Source organism: Pseudochaenichthys georgianus, chromosome 14, assembly GCF_902827115.2.
Source record: "Pseudochaenichthys georgianus chromosome 14, fPseGeo1.2, whole genome shotgun sequence".
Taxonomy (NCBI): Eukaryota; Metazoa; Chordata; class Actinopteri; order Perciformes; family Channichthyidae; genus Pseudochaenichthys; species Pseudochaenichthys georgianus.
This window is the reverse complement of record NC_047516.1, coordinates 19587350-19598643: the sequence shown is the minus strand read 5'-3', so window position 1 is coordinate 19598643 and position 11294 is coordinate 19587350. Positions and strand designations below refer to the sequence as shown.

At 40.0% G+C, this 11294-nt stretch overlaps 2 protein-coding genes and 1 non-coding gene across 3 annotated transcripts; all 3 read left to right on the top strand.

Moving 5' to 3' along the window:
* The first annotated feature begins 69 nt into the window (after positions 1 to 69).
* On the top strand, positions 70 to 6871 carry ddx52 (DEAD (Asp-Glu-Ala-Asp) box polypeptide 52). Its single transcript, XM_034098965.2, has 15 exons — positions 70 to 230; positions 482 to 731; positions 1160 to 1284; positions 1396 to 1581; positions 1753 to 1896; positions 2432 to 2543; positions 2627 to 2699; positions 3731 to 3934; positions 4018 to 4108; positions 4232 to 4354; positions 4438 to 4588; positions 5159 to 5234; positions 5407 to 5478; positions 5566 to 5910; positions 6714 to 6871. The coding sequence occupies exons 1-15, from the start codon at positions 144 to 146 to the stop codon at positions 6748 to 6750; spliced, it is 2076 nt and encodes a 691-aa protein (XP_033954856.1). The 5' UTR covers positions 70 to 143; the 3' UTR covers positions 6751 to 6871.
* Positions 6872 to 8073: 1202 nt separating this feature from the next.
* rpl23a (ribosomal protein L23a) lies at positions 8074 to 10239 on the top strand. Its single transcript, XM_034099126.2, has 5 exons — positions 8074 to 8183; positions 9089 to 9269; positions 9448 to 9624; positions 9888 to 9957; positions 10175 to 10239. Exons 1-5 carry the CDS (start codon positions 8114 to 8116, stop codon positions 10187 to 10189), a joined length of 513 nt encoding a protein of 170 aa, XP_033955017.1. The 5' UTR covers positions 8074 to 8113; the 3' UTR covers positions 10190 to 10239.
* On the top strand, positions 10038 to 10104 carry LOC117459115 (small nucleolar RNA SNORD42). The gene has a single exon (XR_004553488.1). It is a non-coding gene; the product is annotated as a small nucleolar RNA SNORD42 (small nucleolar RNA).
* Positions 10240 to 11294: the final 1055 nt, after the last annotated feature.

Genomic DNA, 11294 nt, shown 5'->3' with positions numbered 1-11294 from the left:
AAGAAAAAACATATTTTGACACAAACATTTACACTCTTGAACGCAGCCTGCAGAGGGCTCTAGCGTTCAGAGTTGCTGGTCGATCACCCGGATGTTGACTAGTGATGTCTGGATGAGGACGGAGCCCCCACGCTGCTGCAAAAATGGACGCCTTCGAGTTGTTTCGAAAACTCGGAGCTGGAGCTAAATTTGACCTGAAGAGGTTTGGTCAGGACGCTATAAGGTTTAAGGTAAACTGGACATGTTAAGCTAATGTTATAATAGACGTAAAATGTTGAATGATAATAACACGAGCCCGCGGTTTTTTGTATGTTGCCTAACCCATCGTGAACGTTTGCTACAGTGTTTGTATTTTGCCGATATTTCTTGTTGATATTCTAACTCTAAGCAGTTTGGGTGCTTTAATCTTCAATATGAGTAGTGCGAAAAATGTGTCACACAAGTGTATTAACAATGACTGTACTCGTGTCTCTTTTAAAAGGGTGCCAAATCTCACGGAGGGGAAGCGTCCGTAGATACTCTCTCTGCTATCGATTACTTTGGCACAGCACAAACCAATGGATCCAAGAGCAGAGCTGTAAAGGTGACTGAGGATGAAAAGGATGATGGAGAAGAGTGTGAGGTGGGAAGTGAAAGTGGAGATTCTGAAGCAGGAGGTAAAAGAAAAAAAAGGGATCAAGAGAAAGACGTGAGGACCAAAAAGAAAAAGATGAAAAAAGACCAGATGGCAGGTAAAGGTTTGTTTGTTGATCCTGAACAGATTAGGAATAAGCAGCTGACTGTAGTTGTGTACATGAAATGTCATTGGTGTATAATTGAGAGTGACAGAAAGTTGGTAATGTAGAACAGAGAAAATGCAGAATTGTATCGGTAATTACTGTTACTATACTATGTAACAATAATATTGTTTAGTTAGAAAAAGACTGCCACATTAACTAAATCCAACATATTTAATATAATACTTTGTGATAATAGTTTCTTTCTGCTAGTATTACAAAGTGACGTATACTGTGATTTTATCCATGTTGCCAGATCCAACTTGGCTGTTTTCAATGTGTTTATTAATTAAGATTTCCCATCACAGCAGTGGTATATGAGGACATTTCAAATGAGCTTGATGTCAGAGACTCACTGCTGTTCCCTGTCTTCCTGACTGTAGCCAAAGACACAGAGGGGAGCGGCATCACTTGGACCTCCTCATTGGACAGAAAAGTCCAAAACCTGTCGACTGATGGGAAGGAGAAATCCTCGCTGAAGAGGCTGAAGCATCTTCATCAGGAAAAGGTGAGCAAAACTCGCAGCACAAGAAATTGAAAAAGAGATTATGATTCGATTTAAAACATATTGTTTTATTCTCTATATTGGGTAAATTGATTTTGCCTTTATTTGTTTTAGGTGAATCTCATTCGCTCTCAACACCGTATAAATGTGCACGGCTGCGACGTACCGGACCCTGTGTGCACGTTTGAGGAGCTGCAGTCAGAATATCGTCTCAGCCCGCGGGTGATTCAGAACCTCAAGGAAGCCGGGCTGAGCTCCCCGACGCCCATACAGATGCAGGCAATACCGCTCATGATGCATGTGAGTACACACACACACACACACACACACACACACACACACACACACACACACACACACACACACACACACACACACACACACACACACACACACACACACACACACACACAGGATCAGTGGTAGTTAAATAATACGTGAGGACTAATGTGCGTCTGGTTTCTCTGTCAGAGTCGAGAGCTCCTGGCTTGCGCTCCCACAGGATCAGGAAAGACTTTGGCCTTCTGTCTCCCGCTGCTCGCCCACCTGCAGCAGCCCACCAACCTGGGCTTCAGAGCTGTGGTCATCTCCCCCACCAGAGAACTGGCCAACCAGGTACACACACACACACACACACACACACACACACACACACACACACACACACACACACACACACACCACACACACACACACACACACACACACACACACACACACACACACACTGGTCTGTTTGCTTTATGCCCGAGTCCAGTGTCCTCCTACATAGCAAAGCAGTCCAGTTTTTGGCATTTGTACTTTTATCTTTAGTTTGTATTTTATAGTATCCATCAAAATCATTGTTCTTGCACAGTTTTTCCTATTTAATGACCATCACTAAATGTTAACAGTATGCCCATTAGCACATACCTAACAATAAAGCGCGGTTTCTGTTATTAATCTGGTGACAGGATGCTTTACCTTGCTGTGTTTTTTTTGTTAATTTGTTTAAATTCTCTAATAATATACAGCATATGTTTTAGCTTCCAGGTTTGAATCCCTAGTGACTACAGTGGGTGTTTCAGCTGCTCATTATTTTTGATTGTTGTTGATTTGTCTCAGATATATTTGCATGCATTTTCAATCCGTTTTGTTGTCTTGTGTTCAGACCTACAGAGAGCTGCTCCGCCTGTCAGAGGGAGTAGGATTCAGAGTTCACATAATAGACAAAGCCTCTCTGGCAGCCAAGAAATATGGACCACAGTCAAACAAAAAATACGGTAAGAAATGGAAAATGTTTCCACAGACTAATTAAAATCTGAATCGCCTCCCCTCACTGTTTATCACCTACATTTCTGTGCAGATATACTTGTCAGTACTCCAAACAGACTGGTCTTCCTTCTCAATCAGGATCCTCCGGCCCTCGACCTCAGCAGGTAAGAACATGTGTTGCTCTCTGGAGAGGTTATTTCTCATGAAGGTGCCCCACGAAGATGTCTTTTTAAATGAGCATAAATTGTGTTCTCACTAATGCTCATGTGAATCCTTGGGATCTAACACACCTGTAGATTGCATTTGATTACTTAGACGGGGTTCGTACGGTCATTAAAAGTCATGGAAATTCAAAATGCAAATTCCAGGCCCTGGAACATTTATGGAAAACAATATTTTTCCCAAATTTTTGGAAAAGTCGTGGAAATTTGCATCAAATAATTTATATTTGATCTAATCGCCGAAATACTAATACTATAATGATAATAAATACTGTATAGTAATGAAACGTAAAATGGCAACTGTCGCAGTATTTCGCTGGTGAGAGATGTTTACAATCACGCCCTCTAGTCTACAGTAGCTTTAAGTACCAATTGTGGTTATCAAAAGACATTGACCCAAGACGTGCTAAATGCAAACTGTGTTGTAAAATATTCGATATTTCGAATATGGGCGAGGCAGCACTTGCTAACGACATGAAAGAAAGAGGTCATTGAAAATGAGGTAACGGTCATTGAAAATTATTGGTGAAAAAGTGTATGAACCCTGCTTAGAGATCAACTACTTTATCGTATCTATTGTTAACATCCATGTTTACTAGCTTGTGGTCTTCGGCCCACAGATAAACAAAAAGGCTGCCACCTGTCGATCAGTGCAATAGTGTGAACTCGTTTGCAGTAATGTGTCACCACTCACCACCCACAAATAAAATGTCCAATGAAAACGACCAAGTATATATATTTTTATTACAATTACCATTACAAAGACAGTTCATGTTGCTGCAGTTAAGGAGGTAAAAGAATCAACAAGGCCAGGGATGCAGCTCCAGTTGTCTCCATGTATAAACTCTCATGTTAATGAACTCTCAGTTTGTCATCTTGTTTCTTGTCTTCATCTCCACTGCTAACTAACAAATACATGAACTTTTAATACCACAAAACATCCTGGTTGATTGTTGTCTTTTGTGTATGTTCAGTGTGGAGTGGCTGATCGTGGATGAGTCCGATAAGCTGTTTGAGGGCGGTAAGACGGGCTTCAGGGAGCAGCTGGCCGCAGTATTTCTGGCCTGTTCTGGTTCCAAGGTGCGCCGGGCTTTCTTCAGTGCCACCTGCACGCCGGATGTAGAGCAGTGGTGCCGTCTGAACCTCGACAACCTGGTGTCTGTCAACATTGGACACAGGTAAGAATCCACAAGAAGAACTTTTTTTACTTTAAACATTTATATATAAAAAAAATTCACATTTAGATAATCAATTGTTCCAGAAATACGGCGGTGGAGTCGGTGGAACAGAAGCTGCTGTTTGTTGGGACAGAGAACGGAAAACTGGTGGCCATGAGGAATATCATCACAAAGGTACAGACACTCCAGAGAGGGTACTTTTAAACATTGAAAATAATCTAGTGGGTTTTATTTACTTAATCAATTAAAGCTTTTTTCTCTACAACTGAAGTTTAAATGTCCTCCTTGCCATTTTAGGGTTTCCTGCCTCCCATGCTGGTGTTCGTGCAGTCTATCGATCGAGCACGGGAGCTTTTCCATGAGTTGGTGTATGAAGGTATCAACGTGGACGTGATCCACGCAGACCGCACACAGCAGCAGGTACACTCAGACACTCAATACACTGTGTCATGGGTCCGCTCTGTGCCACTGTATTTACCCTCTCTGTGGCCTTCCTGTTTCAGAGGGACAACGTAGTGAGCAGTTTCCGGTCCGGTAAGATTTGGGTGTTGATCTGCACGGCTCTGCTCGCCAGAGGAATCGATTTCAAAGGAGTCAACCTCGTGCTGAACTACGACTTCCCCACCAGCTCTGTGGAGTACATCCACAGGATTGGTTAGTTTTTATGTATTATAAATAATTCACAGTAATATCATCTAGTATTTGGATGCAAACCATATATTGATAACTTTGTATATAAAACATTAAACAGTGACCATTTTGATGGTGATTAATCATTTATTTTGTAAAAAGACCAACATGGGATGGTCTCAGCTTCACAAAATTCCAAAACGTGTTTCTTATTTGATGTTGTAAATAAAATAACTGAGGTTTTAACGGAGTTTGGCGGACTCTGGCATTTTGTGTTGGGCATATGCTATTATGTTACGTATGATTATGTTTTAATGACAACCAAAAGTCAATGAATATAAATAACGTTGTTATTTTCAGCTATAATGTTATTTGGTCTTCTTTATTTATTTGTATTCCTGGTGCTAAGCAATCATGGCAACACTACTGTCAGTTAGTTTGTCTAATGTTTTTACGCTTAAACTTTGAGTCATACTTAATTGTACAAAGGAATACTTTATAGCCGTGTTTTATTTGTTATGATGTTGTTATACCACTGCTATGAATGAATGCTTGATTTTTGCTAACCGTGTTATTATGTTTGCTGCTCCTCAGGTCGAACTGGTCGAGCTGGACATCTGGGGAAGGCCATCACCTTCTTCACAGAAAATGACAAACCACTGCTGCGCAGGTACGTGGAACCGATTTACCGCAGTAAAACACATACAGCTGGTTTTAGTGTGTGACCCTAAGAAATGTATTTAGCCATCTCTCAATATTTGTAACTAAAAGCAAAGAAGTCAATTAAAAGAAGTCAATTAAAAAAATTATGAATATGTTTCTCTTTGCCCCCCTTTTTACAGCATCGCTAATGTCATTAAACAAGCTGGCTGTCCTGTACCTGACTACATGATTGGTTTCAAGAAGATTCACAGGTAAAAAAGATGAAACACATTTAAAGACAGTTCTGCTATGTTTTGGTAATATGATTGTAATGGTCCGTCTGCATTTGTCTGTTTTAGCAAAGTGAAGCGGAGACTTGAGCAGAGACCTCCCAAGAGAAGTACCATTTGCACAACTCCTCGATTCTTAATTAAGAAGAAAGGCCAAGCGCCAAATAACGGACAGAAAGGAGAGAAGCAGGCGGCAGGTGGAGAGCAGGAGAGCGAAAATGTGCCTCAAACCGCAGCGAAAAAGCCAAAAGGGGAAAAGAAGGCCAAAGGGGAAAAGAAGGCCAAAGGAGAAAAGAAGGCCAAAGGAAAGGAGCTGATGAAAAGAATGAAGACACAGAAAAAAGGGGGAAGTGAGAAGCACAAGGAGGCGTCTCAGAAGGAGGGATCCAACTCATCTGGAGCCAGGTTAAAAAAGTAAGTAATACCTCATTCACACCAACGGTGTTTCAGGGCCGGTTCGGAGCTGGAGCTTGAAAAGCACCGGGTTTTCCTGTTCACACCGCAGCGGAGCAGCCTCTTGGCTCCAGAATCCGGTTCGTTTCAAGCACCAAAAAATTGTCCGGCTAGAGCAAAAGCACTGCATACGTCACGCTTAAGTCGAGGCGGGGGCAGGGGCGGGATCAACTCCTGAACAACAACAACAACAAATAGCCCGCGTTTTATCCAGTTTGTACACAACGATGGAGAAACTTAACAACCTGCAGTGGTCCACTAAAGAGACCAGCTACCTACTGGGGTTCTGGTCTTCCGAAGAGGTACAGAGGAAGCTGGAGCACAATCGGCCATTGTTGTTGTTGTCGGTGTGAGCTGTGAGGGGTTTCCGTGCGATTTGGCTTTATGAAGCAGGCACGCAAATGGTTACGTCATGACGCAAACGATGACGCAATGACGCAGCACCAGTCGGACTCTGGGCTGTGTGAAAAGAGCCGGAGCTAAACCCGAAGAACCGGTTCTGAACCTGAAAAGCTCTAGTACGGAGTTTGAACCGGAGTTGCGTTGGTGTGAATGAGGTATAAGATGTGAATATGTGCGGGGAGTCGGGGACTATCTTGTATATTACATTTTTTAAATTCATATATGATTATACCCTAAACCAAGACAATGTTAATACACCTAAAATATCCTGGATCTGTTTTATGCCTTAACATTTCACTTTTTATCTGATTGTTTGTCACAAAAATATGACCGAATTTTCTTCTTTCAACTCTGTCCACCAGGAAAAAGGGGAAGAAGAATAAGCCTCAGGAGGATTAGAGGATCGTGGAACAAGCAGACTGAAATGAAGATGGATGTGGATTATTTTTCTAATAATACTTATTGCTGTCTGATGTACTGCTGCATTTCATACTTATGCTTTGTATTATGAGAGTATCAAATAAAAGTTTATATAAATATGAACGTGTTTTCGTGTGTTGTGGTTGTGTTACCTGCAGTGTGTTACAAGATGAGCTGAACAACTATATTTTATAATCTATTTTATTATGTTGAACTTTGATGGTTTTGCTGTTATACGGACAGCTTTTTCATACCCAGCATATATGTGTTGTAGGTATTAAGAAAATGCCTGAAATTATACAATTAGTCAAATGTTTTTTTGCTTATTTCTCATTGCAAAAGTTTTAACTCATTCAGTGCAAATGTTTTAGGATGCTAGTCGTAGGACTCAATTTTAAAACTTGCATTTAATGCCCTTTATTATAGTACAGCACTATAATCATAGTTATTATAGGCTAATGATGGATTAATGTCCCATATGTTAATAATCAATGAATCAGTTCCCACACTAATTCTGATTCCAGTTTCTTTAATGTTAGTATTTTCTTTTTTACTTCTCTGAGTCAGAATCAGTAATGGGTTTATTGCCAGGTAGGTTCACACGTACGAGGAATTTGACTAGGTGTCGTGCATACATAAAAATAAAAAACAAAAATGTAAAAAGTACACAGATAGCGAACTATATTAAGAACACTGTAATACAAATATAGTAAGATGGCAATAAAATAATGCAGCAATTTACATCGAAATAGAATGAAATAAATTATAGAATATAAAATATGTGCAGTAAGCAATATGTAAACATCCATTAATGTAATGCATACAATGTTTTAGTCATCAAGACATTTGACTCAAAAATGTATCTTTCAGTAACTTTTTGAGATAATTAAGCCTTGTTGGGATTTTGGCAAACACTGATTGACATGTTTTACCAATTTCCTAAAATGTATAGACCATACAACTAAAGAAATAATCAACAATTCAAATAATCATTATTTGCTGCACTTGTTGAATCTTTTAAAAGGTACAAAATAACTTGAGGCAAGGCAAGGCAAGTTTATTTATATAGCACTTTTCAACACAAGGCAATTCAAAGTGCTTTAAGAGAGCTAACTGGTGACAATATTTGCTTCAGCTTGGCGGAAACAATCAAGCAAACCATGTCCCACATCACCATATGTCGTGTTAGATTCAATCAGCTCCCGAAACACGTATTCAAAGCTATTTGTAACCTATTTTTAAGCAAAGCAAAGGAAAATGGATCATCTTAACCCAATGGTTTACACACCACGCAAAACAAGTCATCTAAATATCGCGATACATCCGCAGTGAGATCTCGCCCATGCCATATACTGCAGGAAACCCCAATCAGCCTTCCTTTCTCAACATGGCACCGAAGGTGAAGAAGGAAGGTTCGTCAATCTTATGATTTTTTATGAATAATACGCGTAGTTAATACCTTTTTATAGCGTAAACGTTTCGTTAGATATACCCACAATTAAAAGTTGAATTGAAAGAGGTTTAATTTACCTCAGGACATTGCTGTCAAGTGTTTAAATGTTATAAAACGCAGACTGCCTCACCGGCATGTATACTAAAACGTGATGCTAAGCTAATGTTAGCATGAGAGGGTTGACGCTACTTATAAAAAACGTTGACCGTTTACAGCTCTTATTCTGTCTTGATTGTGTCCTACAGTCTTAAACAGACACGTATTAACAAGTACACGTTAATGAGTCTTGATAATAATCACCCTATTGGGTATAACGTGTTGGTGGATTAGCCGTTTTCGTGATGTTAGCACTAGCTCCACCTCCGCGGTGTTTGAAACGTTTGACTAGCTACACGTGATAGCAATTTAAGTTACTATTGTATGTAATATTGAGGAACATGAAATGTGTCAAAAACCATGACCAATTCGTTAATTTGAGTGAAATAGTGGTTATTTAACGGGGGGAAATCCGGAGGAGTTTTGGCGTTTTCGTGCTCTAAATGGCTTTCAATTCTAAAGAGTAACGTTGTATCATTCCCCTGCCAAGTGATATTTTGTAGAGATCTGCATTGTTATCGTGTGTAGCTGCATTCACAAGGGAATTTAATGTCAACTTGTGAACGTAGCTTTAACTAAAGCCACTTGAAGACAATTGTAAATGGGTCACGCTTTAAAGTACTCATTTTGGTGGGTTTGGCTTTTATGTACAACGTGTGAAATTTAGAGGGATTTCATGTTTTTGGAAACTTCCAAAACGCCTTGCAGTTTATTACCATCTGGAGGAACATCAACACAAGTCTAATAAATGTTATCTCTCCATTTAAGCTGTCCCGGTCAAGACTGAGGCCAAGTCAAAGGCCCTGAAGGCCAAAAAGGCTGTGCTTAAGGGTGTACACAGCCAGAGGAAGAAGAAGATCAGGACTTCTCCCACCTTCCGTCGCCCCAAAACCCTTCGTCTGCGCAGGCAGCCCAAGTATCCCCGCAAGAGTGCTCCTCGCAGGAACAAGTGAGTACAGCGACTGTTGAGAAGTGCAGGGTTTACACCTGGTGCTAAATGGTCAATGCGTGATTCAAACGTGTATATACCATATACCACTGATGCACTTAAATATACATTTACAAGTTGACAAGCAAAGGCATGTTTATACCGTGATATAAAATGTATGAATATTTTCCTCCTGCAGGCTGGATCACTATGCCATCATCAAGTTCCCCTTGACCACAGAGTCCGCCATGAAGAAAATTGAGGACAACAACACACTTGTGTTCATTGTGGATGTCAAGGCAAACAAACACCAGATCAAACACGCAGTCAAGAAGCTGTATGACATCGATGTCGCCAAAGTCAACACACTCATCAGGTAAGAAATCTTAACCAGGCTGAACACTATCTAGATAACTGGAATGATGGCCCTAATGTGCACTAATTTCATTATATATACAGTTTATAATTCAAGCAAGAACAGTCTTGTGGTTTTATTGGACTTGATGTACGACATATGGGCCCTTAACTTGCAAAGTCTACATGGGTCTTTAACAACTTGTCCCTCTGTAAATATAAACATGATACACTCGCCTTCATGAGATTTTTCTTCTAACATATCTGTTTTTTTCATGTCAACAGGCCTGATGGTGAGAAGAAGGCGTACGTTCGTCTCGCACCAGATTACGATGCGTTGGATGTTGCAAACAAGGTGAGCTTTCAGCCATTCAACAGGGTAACATGGGATGTTCAGCCTAATGGGTGAATTTGCATGTATAAGTTGTCAAACCTGTGCAAGTGATGTAAATTTTATTGCGTCTGAATAAAAATGATGCACTCAAAGGAACCACTGATGCGAGAGTGCAGGTTCAGATGTATTTACTCTGTGGGTGGACATTGTTTAATGAATGTCTCTTTCTTCTCTACAGATTGGCATCATCTAAACTGTGGCTGGAAAGACTTGTGGAGGAATAAATATTTGTATAAACTACAACTGATTCAGTGTCCTTGTATGTTTTCAAATTGGTACACAATGGAAATGCTTAGGTGCGTCTACCTCCACTGACTGAGATGTTTACCAAAACATTTTCGGTAATTAACGTTTAAAAGTGTCAAAATGCTAAAACTACTGTCACAAACTGGATGAATGTAAAGTATTGTGTTAAAGGAGGATGAAAGTGTAATTAAGAAGCACTGTTGGAGTGACTTTGATGGTTATTGGACTCAGGATTAATTAATTTGGATTCCTGCTGTATGAAGAAATGAAAGGACGGCACAAGTGGAATCAATTGTTTAAAACACATGTTCAAAGTAAGCCGGATTTTGTCGATGTGTTTATGTGGATTCAAAAGTCGTAAATAATCTAAATGGAGGAGACCGATCTGACCGGAGCAACTCTGACAAATAATCAACAGAAACCGGCATGGACAATGACTGTTTTAAAAATGCGCTTATCCAGCAAAGCCCGGATTGGACACTTTACGGGCAGAAGAAACATTTATATTAAAGAGATAATTATACATGTTTGGATTTGTAATAGCTACTAACTTGAGTTTTTAATATTGTAATGAAGAGACAAGGCTTTTAGTGACAATATATATTAAAAAGAAAAGTCTAAATATGATATTTGGCCTCAAATCATCTGAGGCCTGGTGCCCCCCCAGTTGGGAACCACTACTCTAGGAAGAGATTCAGGTGATAAGGTGGGGGGGGGGGTTACCTAAGCCAAAATCTGATCAGCTCATTTTCAGACAGGTTCTTATATAAATGGATCAGGACAAAGAGCAAATCTTTTTTCCTGAAACTTTCAGAATCTTTACACAGAGGGGACATGTTGTATAAAAGACATGAAAAAGTGGATTTAGCATAATCTGTTTTACCAAGCACCTGGTGTATACTGCCTGCTTAGTGGTAGATATGGAGTATCACATGTTGTACCAGGTTGCTCAAAAAGACTAGCATCATCAGGTGTCATTGAGGACCCTTAGAAAATTGTCTAGAACATGATTCGTGTTCCTTTTTTTAGAATACAAAAGCTGTTATATTGGA

Coding starts and splice junctions, on each gene's coding strand:
- rpl23a (XM_034099126.2), top strand. CDS start 8,114: ATGCCATATACTGCAGGAAACCCCAATCAGCCTTCCTTTCTCAACATG. Junction 8,184..9,088: donor ACCGAAGGTGAAGAAGGAAG/GTTCGTCAATCT, acceptor TCTCCATTTAAG/CTGTCCCGGTCAAGACTGAG. Junction 9,270..9,447: donor AGTGCTCCTCGCAGGAACAA/GTGAGTACAGCG, acceptor TTCCTCCTGCAG/GCTGGATCACTATGCCATCA.
- ddx52 (XM_034098965.2), top strand. CDS start 144: ATGGACGCCTTCGAGTTGTTTCGAAAACTCGGAGCTGGAGCTAAATTT. Junction 231..481: donor AGGACGCTATAAGGTTTAAG/GTAAACTGGACA, acceptor CTCTTTTAAAAG/GGTGCCAAATCTCACGGAGG. Junction 4,355..4,437: donor CAGACCGCACACAGCAGCAG/GTACACTCAGAC, acceptor TTCCTGTTTCAG/AGGGACAACGTAGTGAGCAG.